General features: G+C 43.0%; 1 protein-coding gene across 1 annotated transcript in view; it reads right to left on the reverse strand.

The window, feature by feature from the left end:
* LOC131914617 (protocadherin Fat 3) overlaps positions 1 to 21,396 on the reverse strand; it is a 63,294-nt gene that overhangs the window by 20,747 nt on the left and 21,151 nt on the right. The window contains exons 5-9 of the mRNA XM_059267224.1: positions 18,853 to 19,128; positions 16,276 to 16,486; positions 8,239 to 12,312; positions 4,226 to 4,422; positions 2,799 to 2,952 (exon numbers count right to left, since the gene is read on the reverse strand). Coding sequence (XP_059123207.1) covers positions 2,799 to 2,952; positions 4,226 to 4,422; positions 8,239 to 12,312; positions 16,276 to 16,486; positions 18,853 to 19,128 — 4,912 coding nt within the window. The remainder of the gene's footprint in view (positions 1 to 2,798; positions 2,953 to 4,225; positions 4,423 to 8,238; positions 12,313 to 16,275; positions 16,487 to 18,852; positions 19,129 to 21,396) is intronic.

Here is a 21,396-nt window from a genome sequence, read left to right on the forward strand (position 1 = left end):
CAAGGATATAAGGCCTAAGTGCCTTGTAAATTGAAGAAATAGAGCAAACTCAATGTTTAGGCATCAGGGAAACAGCACGGAATTTTAGATGCACTGGCAAACCAACTGCTTGACCTTCAGATTAATTATTGCTTTTACAAGGTTTTCAGGGCTTGTCTCTTTTGGTGAATGGGGGAAGCTCTCACAGACGGATGGCTCCAGGTTTATAATTGTCCTGGTGTCCATGACCCAGAGGCCCAGGAGCACAGTATGCTGTTTCTAAACATGCTGCTTTTTATCCCATCTTTTAGAGGGAAATAAAACCATTAAAACTGGTTGGATTTAACAGAAAAGTCTTGAGGGACCCTGTGATGATTGACATAGGTCAGTTTGACAGGACCTAACCAGGATCAATAGGAGTCAAGGTTCCTGGAATATTAAAGAGAGGTTATCTAAATTAGAGATTTCTCTGAGAGATTTGCTTGAATAGGCTGGTTGAGGCATAAAAACCCATCTTAAATATGGGAGGCTCCATTCCCTGGGTTGGGATCTTGGACTGTGCAAATGGAGAGTGTGAGTAGAGTGCTGGAATTCCTTTCTCTGTCTCTAGACTGTGGAAGCAATGGGACTGTCCAGCTACCCCAAGCTCCTGCCACAGGTCCCCCCATCAAGATGGACTGTACCCTAGAGCTGTGAGCCGAGATCAGCTCTTCCTTCCCTACATTGCCTTTGCCAGGGTGTTTTTTCACAGCACCTGGAAAAGTAACTAATGTAGGTTCTAGCATTACAAGGATCAAGCTGAGTATATAAAATAATGGGGTTCTAATGTATTAGCTCCTATTTGTGCCACATTACCATCTCTCCTTCCCCCTCTTTCCTTCTCTCTTCAAACAGTCTCCCTTCTACTGTCACACCAGATAGATAGATAGGAAGATAGAGCTGGATGGATGGATGGATGGATAGATAGATAGATAGATAGATAGACAGATGGATAGATAGATGTGGATGGATGGATAGATAGATAGATAGATGGATAGATAGATGTGGATGGATGGATAGATAGAGATAGATGGATGGATGGATAGATAGATAGATAGATAGATACATACATACATACATACATACATAGAGATGGATGGATGGATAGCTAGATAAAGATGGATGGATGGATAGAGATGGATGGATGGATAGCTAGATAAAGATGGATGGATGGATAGATAGAGATGGATGGATGGATAGATAGATAGATAGAGATGGATGGATAGATAGATACAGATGGATGGATGGATAGACAGATAGATAGTTGGATATGATTTTGCACGTGAGAGAAAATATGCAATATTTGTTTTTGTCTTTTCCTCTGTATTACCCTCTCTTGCCCACCTCCCTGCATCCTTGTCTCCTTCTTCCTCTTTTACCTTCATGTCACATACATGTGGATATACATGTACATTCATAATCTGTGGAAACTATCTTTGTTGTTGCTTAAGTGTCAATAGGAAATGACAAGTGCAGTGAGAACCTGATTAATTGCTATTTGGTACAATGTATGACTTGTGGATCCTTGCTACTCTGAATAACATTGGTGACGGTTGGAAGAAGCCACATGAGTTGTCAGTCAGTTCCTCCTATGGTTTCCTTGCTGAATATAGCTAGTTCTCCAACACAGGCCACACCGAGCCATTGGCCTCTCTTATTCAAAAGTCTCCAGGGGCTTTTTAGGAGGACATTCAGACCCTCCATGGTCTTCCTCCTTCTCTCGTGCACTGGTCCCTATAACCTGCAGTGTTCTGCTTCAACTCTTAGGATCTTGCCTCGGTTTCCCATCTCCCTTCCTCAGAGTATCAGCTACTTCTGTGATATTCCTATACGGCTGCCTTTGCATTTCTTCTGGGCAGTCCCTTCACTGTGCCTTTCTATTGTGGTTTCAGGTTGTCTATCTTCCAGTAGGGCCCAGAGAGTTACGGAGCACGTGCTGATGTGACTACATCCACACTTCCTGGTAGGATCCGTGGGAGTGAGACAAGGGGAAGCCAGTGATTCTTGAAGATTTAGTTCACTGGGATGAACACAGCACTGGAAATATACAAGCTGTTTACTCCTTACACTTCATTTAAGAATTTCCACTAGATGAACCACCCAATCCACAACACAGAAATAATCTGCTGCCATAGAAAATGACTTCTCCACCATCTCTGGCCTTCAAATTCCGGCATCTGACTTTAGTTTACATAACCTTTTACCTTATAATTTTTGTCTGATTATGCAAGGGAATTGGGGGCTCACAGCTTTGGAGAACTAGGCACAAATGGTAATGAAAACCAGACAAGAGTGTTAACAAGAATCAGAAGCAAACCGAAGGAATTTTACCATGAAGGAACTTCTGACTAAGCATCACGCCTTAGTTTTCATGGTGACCAGTGTTTGTGATGCAACTGCTCTGCCACTCTTTGTAAGCCTGGTCTTAGCTCACAGAGCTGTGTGCTTATTTAATGCTAGTAAGTGTGTGTGTGTGTGTGTGTGTGTGTGTGTGTGTGTGTGTAGGAAGGAAGGAAGGAAGGAAGGAAGGAAGGAAGGAAGGAAGGAAAAGGGGGAGGAGACAGGAGTAAAGTCACTACTTTAACCAAGTCAAGTTCCTGTGGCCCAGAGCGCCCACATCTGTACACTAGGAACTGTTTATCTTATAGTGTCTAGAACATCAGCGCCTCGTATCAAGGCTCTAGTTGAGTAACTGTCTACTGATGATGAGACCACACGAGAGGATAAACTCTCACATGGGTAAATAATGGCATTTCCCCAAAGAATAAATTTCACCTTACCACTTTCTGGATCTAGAAAAAATTCATTGTTTCCAGATCCATAGAGTGAGTATCGTATCTCTCCATTGGATCCAATATCCGCATCCTTGGCACTGACCTTCAGGATGATTTTATTTGATGGAATGTCTTCTGGAAGAGATGCTGAATATGCAACCTGGGCAAAGGTCAGCAAGAGTGAGTCAATCATTATTGCCTGTGGTACAATATCCTCCATCGACAGTGCTACACCAGGCTAAATCATTACTGCTCGTGGTACAAATTTTATAGCTACCATTTAAGCAGATTTCTTTAAAATTCATTCACATGGTTTAGCTTTTGTGGTTTTTTCTTTTGCCTGAGACCACATTTCAGTGTGCAATAAAACTTATTATATTCATTTTATTACATTTCTGTGCACAATTACTTACATTTATTGAGCACTTACTGTATGTAAAATGAACAGAAGATATGACTGGTAAGAACCCAGTGGTCGCCGGGCGGTGGTGGCGCACGCCTTTAATCCCAGCACTCGGGAGGCAGAGCCAGGCGGATCTCTGTGAGTTCGAGGCCAGCCTGGACTACCAAGTGAGTTCCAGGAAAGGCGCAAAGCCACACAGAGAAACCCTGTCTCGAAAAACCAAAAAAAAAAAAAAAAAGAACCCAGTGGTGAAGGAAACAGATAACAGCACTGCACTGTGAGATTTGACACTCTGACACACTGGCTCTGTCCATTTCTCTGTTGAGACCAAATGGGCTCCTGGGATTGTTTTCACCTCTTTACAGAGTCATAGGCAGCATCTGGCCTTAGTATGTGAGATTAAGTCTACATACATCACTTGTCTAAGATAGAGAACCTTAATATTGTCTCTTGGTCCACAGGTTAGAAAACATAGATTAACAATTATTTAATTTTGGCAAAAAACGCAATCTAGCTCTTGTGTCAGCGTTGTGAGTTTGTACAACAATGGAAAGGCTATTTCACTGGGGTCTGGAGACCTCACTCAGCAATTATGCTGCCATGGACAGCTGTGTCATCTGCAAACAGGCAACTCACCCACAGGGTCCATTTCTCTTCTCCAGTGACTTAGAAAGATGCTGAGAATTACTTAAAAAGATCCTTTACTAATTACTTAAAAGTTAACTTTAAGGCTCATCATTTCTGTTTAATTGGGGTGTGGCATGGGGATCAGGTGCTTGGTCTTGCTGGCTATCTAGTCTTTTAATTGGGGAGTGGCATGGGGATTGGGTACACGATCTTGCTGGCTATCTAGATTCCTTTCACACTTAGGACATTTTATCCCAGACTTGACTTCCTTCCCTCTGATGTCCAATTGGAGACAAGGACAGATGTTAGTTTGGATTTAAGAAGAAATGTGCAATGGGTTTGAATTTCATTTTAGAGGAATTAAGCTGGGTTTTAAAAAGCAGTTTTCATCCCTGAAGCTCACCTGATCACATACTGGGCTGTTGTCATTCACATCACTAACAGTCACTTCCACCATGGCCTGTGTGACAAAGAGTCCATCAGAGGCAGTGATATTGAGGAAGTAAATGTCTTGTTCCTCTCGATCCAGAGGTCTCTTCACATAGACCTTCCACTCACTCTGCACCATGCCCAGGGCAAACCGTCCTCGGGGGTTCCCTCCTGTGGTAGAAACAGAGCTTCTGAGAACTCACAGTGGATGCCTACATGAGAGTCCATGTGGGGGCATCCAGGTGTCCCTAACACTGTATCCTTATGATACTGAAAAGAGTGGAAAGTCCCTTCATTTCTCCTGCAAAAAGCATGATATTTATATGCTCATCTTGTGTGGAAAGTGCATCAGCAACTTTCCGAGATAATCAAATCCACTTAGAGAAGCTGGGGATGGTCCTTTGTTTAGTTTCCCTTAAAAATAATCAGATTCAAACTGTGAACCATCAATTGGCTCCTCGGGATGATGCAATTGTCTTTCCACTCAGTCTCAAGAGAGGCTGCATTACACTGTAGTTCCTGTCACCAAGACAATTTCATTAGCTGCTGAGCTGATGATACAATCAAGGAAAGGCAGCTAGTTCTGTTAAGCGATCTTTTAATGAACGCTTTATCATACAGCTGAGGTCTCCTCACAAGGACTGGAGTTTGGGGAAAAAAGTTTGTACCACAGAGGACAAACCATTAGTATTAAATAGTCCCAACAAGAGGTGATTTAAGAAACAGCTTAAAGATAAGCATTGTAATGAAATCAAATGGATGAGCATGAAGTTGTAAAACTGGAAAGTAGAAGAGCTGGAGGAGAGTGGCCCAAACAGATTTCCTTTCCCGTCATGACCTGCACAGATAAAGCAGTTCGACAAGAGATAGGAAGAGGGAAAGAAACTTGACCTCTCCTCCCTAAGGGGGAATCATGCCAATTCTGACACCTGGAAAGGCTGGGCCAAAGACGACAGGAAATAGTCAGAATGCAGACTGGGGTGGCCATTTACTTGGTATTCAGTAAGTACTTATCCTCTGCTCTAGGCCACTATTCTAGACAGCAGGGATTCAGTAGTAGACGAGACCACAAAAACTGTTTCATCAGTAAAGCTCAAGTCATAAAGGGGACGACTGGCGATGGATGACATGACCAAGTAAGTGGCTGAGACAGCCCCAATGTCTTGGGTTCCTCTGGGTGTACCCCAAACCCCCACGCTATGGAAATGCTGAAAGACAAACTTTACCAAAAGAACCTGCCATCTAACCTCTGTTAATTATTCCACATTCATCAACAACAATCACTCTGGGTTTTGATTACATAGGCATTCTGGAAGCACCCACCCCTCCTGTCCCTTCGTGGGGCTCTGAACAGTCTGCAGCTGCTTGATTCATGGATTTCCCTTTCCTCAAATAAACTGTTCACCATTTTAATGTGAAGCTTGGTATGGTGGTACACATCTGTAATGCCAACACTGTGAGGCTGAGATGGGAAGGTTGTGAGTTTAAAGTCAGAATGGGCCACATAGTGAGTGAATGCTGTGAGATGTTCTGTATGCTGTGAATGTGTTGCTCTGATTGGTTGATAAATAAAAAAAAAAAGCTGATTGGCCGGTAGCCAGGCAGGAAGTATAGGTGGGATAAACAGACAAGGAGAATTCTGGGAAGGGGCAGACACCAGCCACCACCAAAGGAACAACATGCCAGCAGAGCAGTAAACCACAGCCATATGGCAACTTACAGATTAATAGAAAAGGGTTAATAGAAATAGGTTAATTTAAGATATAAGAATTAGACAGCAAGAAGCCTGCCATGGCCAGCAGTTTTAATTAATATAAGCCTCTGTGTGTTGACTTGGGGAACACAAGAAAAACTTTTAGTTACAAGTGAAGAGCAAAATGAAGAAATGAATGCACCTAAATTTGGTCTTGGAACACAATAAACAAAAGCATACAAAAATATATATTACAAACTGTTATTTCACTGTAAGAATGGAACTGGCTCACTTCATAATCAATTTTTTTTTAATAAAAAGGCAAACATGGTCCTAGAATTCTGAATATTATCCTGGTTCCAGAGCCCCTTCACTATAAGAAAACACAGGGTAAATGGACCCAAATCATATTAGAGGACACATTGCTCCATTAGGGCAATGGCTCCCCCCCCTTTCTATAGGATTTTTCTATCAGTGTAGATATTTTTGGTCATCACAGGATGGTAGTGAGTCTGTCTACTACTGGAATACGGTGGGTGGAGGGGCCAGGCATGGCTGTGAAGCAACCTGTAATATATAAAGAACAGCCTGCCTACCATAAGAGACACACCCAGCCCCAGGTGGCGGCAGTGGTGACTGAGAAACCGTGCCTTGGGAGACTCAGGTTCCTCTCTGTAATATCACTTTCTGCCACTACTGGCTAGAATTCAATTGTGCTTTAGTTGAATATGTTTCCAGCACACACACAAAGTTAACCTCTTTATTAAACGCCTTCAATGAAGGCAAGCCCACACCGTTCCTTTGTTACATAAAATGATTAATGTTCCTTTGTTAGTCTGAGGCAGCACAGCCAACTTGTGCTACATCAAGAGCAAAGCTTAAATCTAATTAAAATCAGTTGGTGGTTGGCTCTGCTAATAGTACAAGGGGCTTTAAGCTGCGCTGCACTCATTACTTTAGAGAAGCTGATGGGATGGTCCTTTAAATCATCCACTGATACTTCAGAGACTATGTAAAAATAATTGAGGCTGGGTATTTAACAATTCTTTCAAGTACAAATGGGTCCCTCAGAGTGTCTTCCCTCCAAAACAAAATATAAATAAGTCAAATCCTTGCTTCTTTTCTTGTCTCTCCTTAGCAAGGTGCTCTGTGCTTTAACTGAAGAAATACACATTTTTATGGAGTAAGATGCCAGATTTTAGAGAAAGCACAAAGTACGTGAAGTGTTCTTAAGTGAGAAATGCCAGCTCCTTAAAAGACAAAAAGAAGAACCTTGGAAAAGTGTGGCAATAGCAGGCTTTCGGTGTTTGCTCCAGTACAGATCTTATTCTGCAGTGATGAATTAACTTTTCCACTAACTTACTTAAGCAGAATCTGTGTCCTGAGGGCATCCTAATTAATTCATTTTTTCCTCTGAATAATGTGATTTTTCTAAGGGGAAAGCCACCTGACTACAGTATTGATGGTTTATTTAAAATCTTTTGGCACGTGGCTTATGTTCTGGCTCGAAAGTCTCAGCATCAAGGTGTTGGCTCCAAGGCCCCAAATGGTTTTTAGGAAGGACTTTCCTAGCGCTGCCAATCCTTCCCTCTTCGTCGCTGAAAGTGGGTCATCCCAGAAAGCTCTTCCTGAGCAGGAGCAGACTCTTCACTCTGATGTGAATCCTGCAGCCTCGCAGGGCAGTGGTGACATTTTTGTGCACTCTTAGTGTCTTATTTGTCTATCTTGATCTTTCTGGTGAACAACAACTTACTATTGGGGAAGACAGACAGGGGTTCCAAGGAAAGAGGGCTGTCAGAGGAAATATCCTTTGATCCTGAGTTATAGATTTAGAATTGCTCAGCAAAAGGTCAAAGCGAGACCTCTAATTTTCATGTGGGTGCAACAACACCTTCTTATAACCAGAAGAAAGCTGCCCACGAAGCTTAATGGGGGGCATACCATTGTTCTTTAGCATTATTGAAAGCTCAGAAGGGGATCAAAGTTTAAAAACACCTCTTCCTACTAAAAAGAGCTGTTGTTTTATTTTCTTCAATTAAAGTATTTTGCTTGGTTTTTGTTTTTTAAAACGACAGGAAGTGATGCTAAGGTTGGTACCAGCTCCTGTGTGAACTTTGTAGACTGGATGAACGAAGAACCTCTGGAACAACTGGAAGTCTCCATGTAATCATATTTCTCACTCAGAGCCAGAACATTCCACCACTCTCCTCCTCATCTCATCCACCTGCCACTGGTCACTGCCCACCTTTCTTCAGTAAGCAGAGCACGTGGGAAAACTGGGTGATAGGACTTACCTGTAATGTGGTAGCTCACTTGGCGATTTATGTTGGAGGTATCTTTGTCCAAGGTGCTGAGAACAGCTACCACCTCTCCCGGGGGGTCGCTCTCCTTTACATTTCCTCGGTACACCTCATGAGCAAAGACTGGTGCATTGTCATTTATATCTGTCACCTTGACTGAGACCAGAGCCATGGAAGAAAGAGAGAAAGCCTCTCCAAGGTCAGAAGCCACCACAGAGAAGGAGAAGGCAGGGTCTGTCTCATGGTCCAGGTCCTTCAGTGTACTGATCCATCCTGTGTTGCTATCAATATTGAATGCTTCCATTACCTTTTCGAGATGGGAATCTGAGTGTAGGGAGTAAGTGACCTGCCCATTGGCTCCCCAATCCATGTCTATGGCTCTCACCTGGGCAAGCTTGGTGCCGACAGGCATTCCCTCCATTATGATTGTCTCGTAGCTTGATGTTTCAAAGATTGGCTTGTTGTCATTCAGATCCAATACCTTGACATCTACATCCACAGTGAATACAATGTCCACCTTGTCCAGCGGTATAGTAGCTGCTACTTTAAAGTGGAAAGCTGGGCTGACTTCATGGTCAAGGCGCTTGTCGAGCTTGATAGCGCCTGTCTCTTGTTCTATGATAAAGACACCCTCTTTGTTATTCTCTGGCCGTTCTCCATTAACTGTGCTGAACCGGACACTCTGATTGGGCAGAATCCTCAGGGTGTCCACTGTGCTTCCAATGGCTGTATCTTCTGCCATGGTAAAGGAGTACTGTGACTGGGTGAATGAAGGCAGGAATGTTTCAGGGGGCAGGACGTGGATGTAGACAGGAATGAGGGAGTGCCTGACTGGGATGCCACCATCTACTGCCTTCACGAAGAAGGACAGCACCGTATTTTTCAGTTGGTTAAAATTGCCCTTGGTCACCATCCAGCCATTATCAGGATCAATTTCCAAGAGGTCAGCCACTGAGACCGAGGCCTCGCTGTAGAGAGAATATGTAATCCTAGAATTTGCTCCATCATCTGGATCCAAAGCTTGAACTTGAGTAACTAAGTGGCCCCTTCCTACATCAGCCCTGACGCTGGCCCTGTACTCCACCGTCAGGAACTGAGGGGCATTGTCATTCTCATCCACCACAATCACCCGCACGGTGCAGAATGTTGTCCTTCCCCCTCCATCCAGGGCCCTCAGGTAAATACTAATATCTCCTTCCAGAGGGTTTTCACGGTCTAGTCTTTCTGTTGTGATGATCTGTCCATTGCTGTCTATGAGGAATCGATCCTTGGCAAAGTCATTAATGATGGAATAGCTGATCTGTCCATATGTTCCTGGATCCCCATCTGTGGCTGGGACATGAATGACCTTTGTCCCAGAAGCTGCATTCTCTCTTACCTCAGCTACATATGTGCTTTGTGAAAAGGCTGGGCTGTACAAGTTAGCCCCAAGGACTCTGATGTGCACCTGGGCAGTGCTGGTAAACAGCCCATCAGACACAGACACATTAAGACTGTACAGAGGCTCCATGCGCTGCTTCCTGTGGCTAGACAGTGTGAGGACTCCACTCTTGCTGTCCATCAGAAAGCTTGTTCGGTCATTCCCAGATAAAATGCTGTATTCCAACCGGTCAAAGTCAGAGCTGTCTGCATCTGAGGCTTGCACACAGGTTACAAAATGGCCCCGGGGGGCTAATTCACTCACATAGGACTCATAAATGAGCTGATTAAAAACTGGGGGGTTGTCATTGACATCAGATATGTAGATGTGAACCAGGACTTCGCTGCTCATGGGTGGGAAACCATTATCAGTTGCTGTGACTTTCAAGGTGCAGTGTTGCACCAGCTCGTGGTCTAGCATCCTCGCTGTCAGGATTAAGCCACTGGAGCTGTCTATGTGAAAGTAATCTGTGCTGTTGTAGGTATCCTGGACAATCTGATAGTGCACCAGCTTGTTGTTTCCTGAGTCTGCATCCGTTGAGACAAGTTGCAGAACAGGGGTTCCAATGAGAGATGCTTCAGATAGTGTTGTGTTGTAGGTGGGCTGATCGAAAACAGGAGCGTTATCATTGACGTCATCCACCAGCACATCCACAGTGACTTCAGCCCTGGCACCTGTAAGAGCATCACTGGCTCTCACTGTCAACTTGTAAACAGATGTGACTTCATAATCCAAAGGACTAATGACTTTCAGGACCCCTGTGTCAAAGTCAATGTTAAACTGTTGGAAGGGATCCCCATCAATGATGAGGTATATGATGCCCTGGCCTTCTGGGCTGGTGGCATTGATACTGAGAATGGGGGTGTCCATTGTGACATCTTCATTGATTGATGCTGTATAAAAGGGCTTATCAAACACAGGCATTGCTTTGTTAACAATGGTGATAGGAAGTTCCACTGATTTGGATAGAGATGGATCGCCACCATCCTTGGCGAGGATGGTGACTCCATAGTCAATGTTGGAGAGGTCTGAGTTGAATGCTTCTTTTAAAATCACATTCCCTGAATTAGGGTTAATTTCAAAGTGGCCATAGTCATCCTGCAAGATGTAGGTCACTTCTCCATTGGCACCTTTATCTTTGTCGATGGCTGTCACCCGGTATATCAGAGTCCCTGGCTCAGCATCAACTTGCACAGCAGCATAGTAAGGGAGGCCCACAAAGACAGGAGAGTTGTCATTCACATCTTCAATATTAACCCTGACTACCACCCTCGCCACACGCAAATGGTCCAGCTCACGACTGGCTTCTACCACCAACTCATATAACTCCTGTTCTTCACGGTCAAAGGGTACTCCTGTGGTCTGAATGACTCCTGAGGTAGATTTTATCTGAAATTTATTTCCTGGGTTTAAGATGCTATATTTCAAGGGCTCATTAAGGCGGTTTCCAACTGCATTGACAATAGCAACTTTGGTTATATTTGTGCTGTTCTCTGAGATGGAGGTGGAATAAAAGCTTTGTGTGAAGTGGAGGCCACTGTCCATGGCTTCTTTAACCATGATGGTAACCATGGCAGTACTATAGAACTTCCCATCAGATACTTTGACTATCAGCATGTAGTGATCTTTGGAGAGATTATTGTTTTTTATGGTGAGCACTCCACTATTTGGGTCCATTAGAAAATGATCCACACTCCCTTCCATGAGGCTATAGGTCAGTTCAGGGGGTACCTCGGAGTCAGGGTCTGTGGCACTCACCTTCAGAACCTCCACACCGACATAGGTGGGGAGAAGTAAGACAGTCTCAAACACAGCCTGGGTGAACACCGGTGGGTTGTCATTCACATCTGTTACCTCAATGTGGACTTCAACAGGGCTCTCTGCAGTCAGCTGGGGGCTCCCGCTGTCTCTCACATGCACGTGGAAATGGAAATGTGCAATGGCTTCGTGGTCCAGGTTGGCAATTGTTCTGATGGCCCCTGTGCTGGAGTCCACTGTGAAGAACTTCTTGGCTGTGGACTCCACAATCTGATATACCAGTAATGCATTTTGGTTACTGTCCGCATCGGTGGCTCGGATCACCAATGGGCTACTGTCTAGGCTCCTGACAATGCTGTTGATGGGGGCAGCCTCACTCAGGCTACCTGAGTATTGAGAGAAGAGGAACACTGGGGGGTTATCATTTTCATCCACAATCTGAATGCTGACAGTGGCATTGGAAGCCATGCCTGCCATGTTAGTGGCCTGAATGATGAGTTGATAGGCAGAGGTCTGTTCATAATCCAGAGCTCTCCGAGTTGTGATGACTCCAGAATATGGATTTATGGTAAAGACTCCATTGATGTTTCCATCTTTGACTTCATAAATGAGGGTTGACTGGCTGATGGCCGAGATCAGGATGACAGAAGTTCCAATATCAACATTTTCATTTACTTCAGCTTGGTAGTCTTTGTGAGTGAACTTGGGATGGGAGTTATCAGACATGCTGATGGAGATACGCACAATTGCAGTGGCAGACATTGGTGGAGAGCCTTGATCTGTGACTTTAACTGACAGGACAAACTGACCCATGGCTGTCATGTCTGGCTCTTTGGTGATGGTGATGAGGCCCAGGACTGGTTCAATCTTGAACGTGTTCCCCGTGTTCCCTAAAACACAGAGATCAATGGGGAAATGAGCTGTGAAAAGGTCATTAAAACCTTTCAGTGGAGAATCAACCTTCCTCTTAAGGCACTTGTCTCTAATTTGGCCAGCAGTGAGCAGATGTTCATACTCTCTCTCAATCATTCTGGTAACAAAAGGAGAACTTTCTTTCTATGATATTGAGAAACAACTCAAATGATTCCTAATACAATTATATCAAATCAGTAGTTTCCCAATCCAGGATAATGTCACTAGCAACACTATAGCTCTGTGTACACATTTGAACTGGATCACAAGAGCACTTACAGCAGAGTCCCTTCTGCTTGGTATTATATGGAGTTTCCTCTTTCTTGGATCCATGAGAAGAGAGACAGCTGGGATTGGCATATACCTCCACTAATACATCTGCCTATGTGTATGTACACATGTAACTGTAAATATAAAATGAATATGTATCGGTACCTATTATAGGGCTGTATTTTCTGTCTTAATCCTTAAAAAAGAGCACTGTAGGAATAGTTTCAGAACACCATCATAGTCACGTGGTTTCAGGTTGTGCCATTGGTAGGCTTTAGATGTGGAAGCCATGCTACTTTTTCACATGAAAACAGGCTTTCGCCAAAGGTGACTTTGGTTAGGTGGGGCATCTTCTAAGTCATTGCTTGCTTTGCAAGTTTTAAAGATTTCCTCAGGACTCCCCTTCCTCTATCTAGTCTGTTGTTTGTCCCTTTCCTATACTGTATGAATACACACAGGCACAGATGCAAGTGTAAAAGCAGACAGAAGAAACGCAAGATAGTTACTCTAATCTGTAGCCGTTCTGTTTACTCCACTTTAGGGAGCTTTCAGCAGAAGTGGGACAGTGATGATCAGCAAAACTGTCCTTGAAACCACAAACATGAGGCACAGCTCCTGTGAAATGGAGGCCTGGGTGCTGCTGTGACATGTCTGGCATGGGGAAGAAGAGGGCTTAGAGTAGAAACATTTGTGCTAAGTATGTGTAGGCCCAGCATCCATGTCATCCAAGCAATGGTTGTCCTCTACAAGTGACAATGGCACACAGGATGCTAATAGTTCATGTCCACATTCATTGATGTCAATGGCCTACTTTACAGTCAGCAGGTGAGCCCTGCCTCACTCTAGGTCAACAGAACTTTACAGAAGGAGTGAAGCTAAGGCATATTTTCACTCCAGTTGGCCTTCATACCCCTGCTGTCCCATCACTGGGGAGCCACATGATACACCCTTCCAGGGTGCTGTGCTCCCATATCAGGGCCATGCTGGGCCTCTCCACTCTTTTCCTCTTCAATATATTGAGCTTCCCTTAGAGTTGGCTACTTTCTTATTCTTTCCTTCTACTCATGAATCTTTGGAAAATCAACATCTGATGATGGCTTGGAATATGTGGCTCCTGTAGACTTTTGCCAACATGACTAAAGCTGTGTTGCCCTTGCTTATCTGGTACACAGCACAGCAGCTGCCACAAACATCGGGCTCAGTAATTCCTGAAGAATGACCAATAGGAGAGGCAGGCTTGAAAACGATGTTTTTTGAGTCTTAGGATCCAGTGTGTTCCCAACCCTCGTTGCCTTTTATTTTGCTGAGTTAGAGGCAACACTAGCACCAAACACCAAATCTATACAAGACTCAAATCTCAGGCACCCCCCACCCCAACACTTTGCTTTAGTCCAAAGTAAAAGCTTCAGTGTGACTTGAGACCAGGCAAAAGACAGGGATTTTATAGCCCACCAGTAAACAGAGTACAATCTGGCTTATCTGAGGCTTGTGAGACAAGTTCAATAAAACCTAGCATTTTATACAACCAGCTATCACTTGCTTCTGTCTCCATCATCTGGAAAGGGGCTTGCTCAGCAGCTTGGTGAGGGCTCTGCAGGTCCCAGGTCAGGCTGTGTATGTGTGTGTGTGTGTGTGTGTGTGTGTGTGTGTGTGTGTGAGACAGGAAGGCCGGGTGGGGGAGGTTGGGCTGTGTAAGAGGGACAGGCAGGCTCAGGGTCAGGCTGTGTATATTTGAGGGACGCAGGCCTAGGGTTGGGCTATGTGTGTGAGGAACAGGTCTGGGATAGGGCTGTGTGTAGGGCAGGCAGGTCCAGGGCTGGGCTGTGTGTGTGTGAGGGACATAGGCCTTGGGCAGGGTCGTGTGTATGAGGGACAGGCAGGAATAGGGTTGGGCTGTGTGTGTGTGAGGGACAGTCTGGCATAGGGCTGTGTGTAGGGCAGGCAGGTCCAGGGTCGGGCTGTTTGTGTGAGAGACAAAGGCCTGGAGTAGGGCTGTGTGGGGGAGGGACAGGCAGGCCCAGGGTTGGGCTGTGTTTAGAAGGGCCAAATACTGTGACAGGTTTGTCATGCGTACTGTAACTCTCATTAGACTCTTATGCATAGAATCAAAGGCTATTTTCTTGAGATATCTATCACTCCCGGAATTTTGTTTTTCTGGAAATTTGTGTTTTCTATGTAAAATATGTATTAAAGATATAGCTTTTCATTTGTATTTCAATCAGTTGTCAAAAAAATGACCGCGCTCTGTGCTCCAGTCATGGAGGTAAAAATGTGAGTGAAACAAGTGTTTTCAGGGATGTAACTAATACATTTCTTGAGAACCTAAATATTAGTTTAAAAATCATCTGAAGCCCCAGGGATAAAAGTAGTAAATTTATAAATATAATAAACAGATAAATGTCCATAAAATGATAAGAATGGTGGAAATAAAGTCTTACATCCAAATGTTTACAGTGACATGAGGTAATGTATGTGGATGAATACAGGGAAATGAAAAGACAAGATTAGATGGTACCTTAGGAAGAACAGCTGAGGACGGACAGACTGGAAAATGCTTTCTGTGATATTTAATATTCACTTCTTAGTTTCCTTATTTGTAAACTAGAGGAATAAAGATGATTTAGTGCAGTAATAACAATATTCTGTGGTAACCAAGAGGTATAAAACAGAGTTTCTAAGTAGGTCTAGATTTATGGATGTCCTAACAGTAATATGTGGGAAAACTCTTCAGGCACATGGCCATTAGTGAGCAACGTCTTCTGCGTGGATGCTAACTCTGACCCATTTAAAAGGTGACACCTAATCTAAAAAGTAGTTTTTAGATTATCATTTGATACAGGGACTTTTTATATGTTATTGGCTTTGCTTTTTCTTAAATTTTTATTCCCAAACTACTTTCCTACCATGCTTATTTTAATTCAGCTGCTCACACAAATGCTCTACATTTATAAGAAGGGCAGGAAGCTGTCCCATGCTGTCATGGAGAGAGTGTGCATTTGGCATTACACCCACAGACAGCCACAGAACACTTTGGGAGTGTGCAGCATGGATATTCAAAAAACGGTAAAACGGAGGAAGGGACACAGAACAGATAAGGGAGACTTGTCATTTTTAGCTTCATGGTCTTTTTTTTTTTTTCTTACTTGGACATTCATCTCTGTCATAAATGTTTTTTAGCTGTCACCTCCATCTATAAACTTCTCTTCAAATGTTAACATCCTTTGAAAACACACTAAGATTTAACACACATGCTCTTATTTATTTATCTGTCTGTTTAAGCAAGCAGTTCAGGTTCCACAGCCACCAACTGCTCTGTTGCTCAGAATGCCTCCAACCTAGGTAAGGTGTTTGTGTTCATGATGGGTGTGCCAGGATTCCTGAAGTCTGCAGCCCACCCACTGGTAAGTGAACCCAACTGTGGTTATTTTAGTCTAAGTCCGTGGCTTGTTGGTTTCTGGATCTGGGCCACTGAATTCATTACACACTTCTTTTCTTCATTTCAGAAAACTCCAAGATTGAATGCAAGGAAGGAAGCTCTTCCCTTGCTGCCAGTATTGAAATGCTAAGAGCTTTACACACATCATTGCACAAATAGGTTGGTGGGTTTATGGGTGGGCTGTGCTGCCGAGGGTGGGAGTCATGCTTTGTGCTGAGGTCTCTGCAGCTCTCACCTGCTTCTATGGAATATATGAGCTCTGCATTTTCCCCTTTGTCTTTGTCCAGAGCTGTCACTTGCAGAACAACTGATCCCAGAGCAGCTGATTCGAACACCGATGCTTCATACAGTGGATTGGTAAAGTAAGGGCTGTGATCGTTAGCATCCTCCACGTTCACAATGACTCGGGCCAAGTTTCTTCGGTAAGGAAATTCCTGATCTCTGACCTTTAGGCAAAATATAAGAAGCAGTAGGACTAAAAACTTGAATTGCAAAGAACTCACAATGCTATGTTTGTTGAGAAAATAAAATGAGATAATGCATGCAAAGTGTTTGACCCAGTCTTGCACAACACAAAGCACTCCACAACAGTGGCATTACAGAAGAGAGAGAGAGAGATTGAGACTGCGAGCCATCTGAGAGCAGGGCAACATCATCTCTATTGTTTCACTTGATGCCTGGCCTATGATGTAATACGTGGGTACCACAAGCCCAGTTCTTTCACTTGGTTTCCATAGTCATTTCTTCCTTGTTATGTATTTATATTCAGTCATGGAATGGTAGACAGAGACTCTTCTAAGGTGTGGGATTAATGAATACAGTATTGTTACTTTCATCCATTCTTTCATTTAACTATCATTTATTGCTATTTATGATGCCATGTTCATGGTGTAAGTAGAGTGGTTCAGTAACAAACCAGACAGTCTCTACTTTCAAGACTATTAGGATCTTTGAAATGAGTGATACAAGCAAGCCACAGAAAGGCATAATACCAAGCAGTTAAATGCTGGCATGGAATACATTTAAAGGTCCTCATAGTGAGTGGGAAGAGGAACATAATCTAACACTCAACTTCCTGGATGAACAAACAAGGAAAAGGTAGAAGGAATAACATGATGGTGATGGTGACAAGTGATAATTTTAGACAAGCAGAGCCCAGAGCTGCTGGAGAACCTTGACCACTAGAAAGATGCATTCAGTCATAACATCCAAGAACCCTCAATATGATTTTGCCAGACAAACTTGCTTAATGACTTTAAAATTCCCCTGAATTGCATATGGCAGAAGCTTATAAATAATCTATTCTTTATCCATGTGGCTCTGTTATTAGCTGATGTATCGTTAGTTGAATTAATACCCCTGCTTGTTCAGTTTTAAGCTGCATAACTCTAGGGAAATGTGAAGACATTGGAACATATACAAGAGGATCTACCAAGGAGAAAAGCATTTTCATGACTAGTACAAGGGAGGAATGAGCAAGTGAGGCTTGGAAGAAGGTGGCCTGAAGCAGTCTTTTGTTCTAAGCATCTAACTACATAAATGATGAATGGCAGTGGGTGACCAAACTGATTTTTGAGTTTGCTGAGGGAAGGATGAACAGAAATGACTTGAAAAACAATGAGAATGGGATTATTCACCACTGTGAGGCTTCTGTTCCTATAATACCATGTAAACATCATTATGGCCAGTGTGCCATGCTGGAATTCTATAGCTTGGCCGTCCATGCCCAAGGATACAACTGAACTCTATTTAGAGATTTTTTTGAATGAATTGAACACTAGCCCCAAGAGTGCGAGGACGTTGTCTATCTCAGTGCTTGTGAGAATGCTTGCTACAAAATGTGTGCTCAAGATTATCTGTGCATGAATGAATGAATGGCCATAGTGGTGAACCAGGTGGCCTCTGGGAGCTGCTCCTTCTGTCTCCTAGGATCTTAGGTGGAAACTGTAGCTGAGGGTATGGCACTCAAGTTGCCTCTCATCCTAGAAGATTGCAGTGAAGGAAAATGTTACTGTTGTGGATGACTTTGTAATTCATAGGTTTAGGTATACCAAACTCAATCAGTTTAGGAGATTAAATCACTGTCACCCTTCCTGTTCTTCAGGAGTATAATTTGAGCCCTGATAGGCAGAGGCTGTGTATGACAGAGTTGTTCTGGGGCTCATTACAGGGACAGATTGTAGGCCATAAGTGAGTCAATGATAATTCTTACTCATCTTTCTTGCCCACTGGATGGATTAACCAAAAACCTCACTTTAAATGCAAAGCCATGTCTACATAATTTGAAGGAAGGTAAATGAATTCAAGAGTCTCTGAAGATTTAATGCATGTTCAGTTTTTTAGGGGTCACCAGTATTACCCGTAGGTCTCAAACCAATGTGATACGTCATAAACTGGGTCTCTGAACACTTCTAAGGACTGTGCTTCATGTGGGCTGAGCAAATGACCATCCTTTTGAAGAGCTTCTCAGGGGGCTTCGTTCAAACTTTTCCACACAATCTTCTGATTCCAAACAAACCCCTGAGTTGGGGACATTGTCTGTTGCTTTCCTCTCTAACCATCTGTCAGCAGCATTTTCTGAACAGCCAGCATCTGCAGAATGTATCTAATATTTCAGGTTGACAAAAACTATGGAGTTATTTTCTAAGAAGAGTAACTTCTGCATTGAAATACAAAGGCTAAACTGAATGCACCCTGACAGTGCAAAGGCTAGATAAAGAATTTAAGGGCCCTGGCTTTCTGAAGAGTGAGATATATGCCTTGGCTGGCTAATGGTGCTGTCAGGAGAGCAAAATCACGAGTCTGGTCCTACCATTATGTTGAGGATGTGCTTGTCCTGGGCCTCATGATCCAGCCTTTCAGCAGTGTAGAGCACACCTGTGCTGGGGTCTATCCGGAACTTCCTCATGCTGATGGCATCAATGCTACTGTGGATGGTGTAGCTCAGCTTATGCTTCTCATCTCGGTCTGTGGCCTCAATCTGCAGTATCTCTGTATCAGGAAGCACATCCTCAGAAATTGTCACTTCATAATGTGGCTGGGAGAATTCTGGGCCATTATCATTATTATCCAGCACTTTGATAAATACCTGTAGTCAAAAGAAGACAAGAGTGGTAAGGAACCCCAACTCACTCACTGTTAATGAAAAAGGTCACCTTTTTATTTCCTCTCTCTTTGTATCCTTGCATCCTAGCCTTTAGCAGCAACCCCAACATAGAGCAAGTTCTCCTATAAAACATTCTGCCAGTAAGTAGCTTTCAGTAAACCATCAGTTCACATTAGCAGCAATATCATTTATTCTTGGATCTATAATCACATTAATTATTGAATAGCTGAGGAAGCCATGAGAGGAAATAATTCTACAGTCTGATCTGAGGCACAATGTGAATGATTAGAAGGTGGCCTTCATTTGGAGGTTCCTATTGCCTAAAGTCCAATCTATATGCCATTCTTATGGTGGACTAACATAATGGCAGTGGAGGGAGTGATTAATCTTCTTTGTCAACTTGACTGTGTTGGGAGTCTCCTAGGAGACACACTTCTAGACATGACTTTGAGGGTGTTTCTGAAAGTTGAACTGTCTTGAATTTTAGTGGCAGTATATCATGGGCTAGGGTACCGGACTGAATACAAAGGGAAAGAGAAGGAAGCAAGCTAATTAGTGACCTCACACTACTACAGCCACACTTTCCTGTCGTGATAGAATGTGTCCCCTTGCCATATAAGGAAAAATAAACCTTTACATTATTTTACCAGATATTTCTCTTACAACAATGAAAAAAGTAATTAATACAAAGTGGGGAAAGAAATCAAGATAAGGCAGGGTGAAGGAAGGAAGGAATGGAGGTGAACTGGACGCAGTCAGAGCTTCTCAGCAGTCATAGCCTCACCCTGTGCTTGTTCTTTGAGAGAAGACCAGCCAAAAGCTTGCTCAGATAGCTCCAATACAAAACTACCGTCGTTTCCTCATAGGACCCTTTGTCATGGTATCTTCTGGGCAGGTATAGAAGTGTTACATTGATCACTCAACTTTGACAGTGATCAGATCATGGCTAATCTGGCTTCAACTGTCTTCCTAATCCTCCCCACCCGCCACCCAGATTGTTTTGAAGCAAATCACAGCTATCACATCATTTCAGTATGTATTTCTAAGAGCTAAGGACTCAGAATAAATAAAGACACCTGTACAAATACCTACCAGAATATTATTGTACCTATCTCAAAAAAATAAAAACAAATACAAAAAAAACAACCCCAGTAATTCTTTAATGTTAAATGTACAATTTATGCTAATATTTCTCCACTGTTAAATACGTTGTGTACACTATGTGTATGCATATATAAACTTCTTTTAATCATAATATAGAGGTTCAAGCATTGTATTTCACATTTTAGTTTACAGAATTTCCTTCTACCTCTTTGTAAATCCTCCTGATTTTCTCTTCTCCATGGTGATTATTGCTGGGGAAGAGACTGAGAATTTTCTCCTTTGTTTCCTGTCTGAATTTTGCTTGCTGCATCCCATGGCTTTTCTCTACATGATCAGTCCTCCTATTTGTGAGAAATTGGCAGTGTGGTATAGGAGATAAGGTATGGTTCAGGTTCAAGTTCCTTTACAGTTTGACAGCCTTGTACACGTGACACATGTACTTCTTCTGAAGATGTACCCTGTCTGGGTTTGTCCCCTATACTATGATGCTAGCAGCCATTGGAGATCATTAAAGACTAATCCAGTTATAAAATGTTTGATGTTCTGACTCTATGATCCCTCTCTGGCTTGTCAATTGGGAAAGCTCTGCAAAAGAAAGTCCTCAGATCTTTGGTTACTATTTGCTCACCATATAGAGGAAAGGCAGGGTGGTCACTGGTCTATCCTTTAGTTCTAAATAAGTTGTTCCTAGGTCCACTGAGAGTGAGCAATGATGAATATTTTTAAGTATAACTATGCTCTATCAAGTTTTGATCTGCATTTCTGTATTATTTAAGGTTTCTGTTGATGTGATAAAGACCAAAAGCAATTCATCTTACACTTCTATATCACAGTCCATCATCAAAGGGGAGGAACTCAAGGCAGGCAGGAACTAAACCTACAGGCAGGAACTAAAACAAGGGAATGGAGGGACACTTACTCAGCTTGATTTCTTGTACAACTCAGGACTACCTGTCATGGAGTAACATCACCCACAGTAGGTGGTCCTCCTACACCAATAATTAATCAAGAAAACGCCAGACAGACTTGTCGATAGGTCAATCTTATGGAGGCATTTTCTCAATTGTGAGTCCCTCTTCCCAATGACTCTGGATTTTGGAAAGTTTATATAAAACTAACCAACACACTGTTTTTCTTTAATATTTT

The sequence above is a fragment of the Peromyscus eremicus genome, chromosome 7, assembly GCF_949786415.1.
Source record: "Peromyscus eremicus chromosome 7, PerEre_H2_v1, whole genome shotgun sequence".
Taxonomy (NCBI): domain Eukaryota; kingdom Metazoa; phylum Chordata; class Mammalia; order Rodentia; family Cricetidae; genus Peromyscus; species Peromyscus eremicus.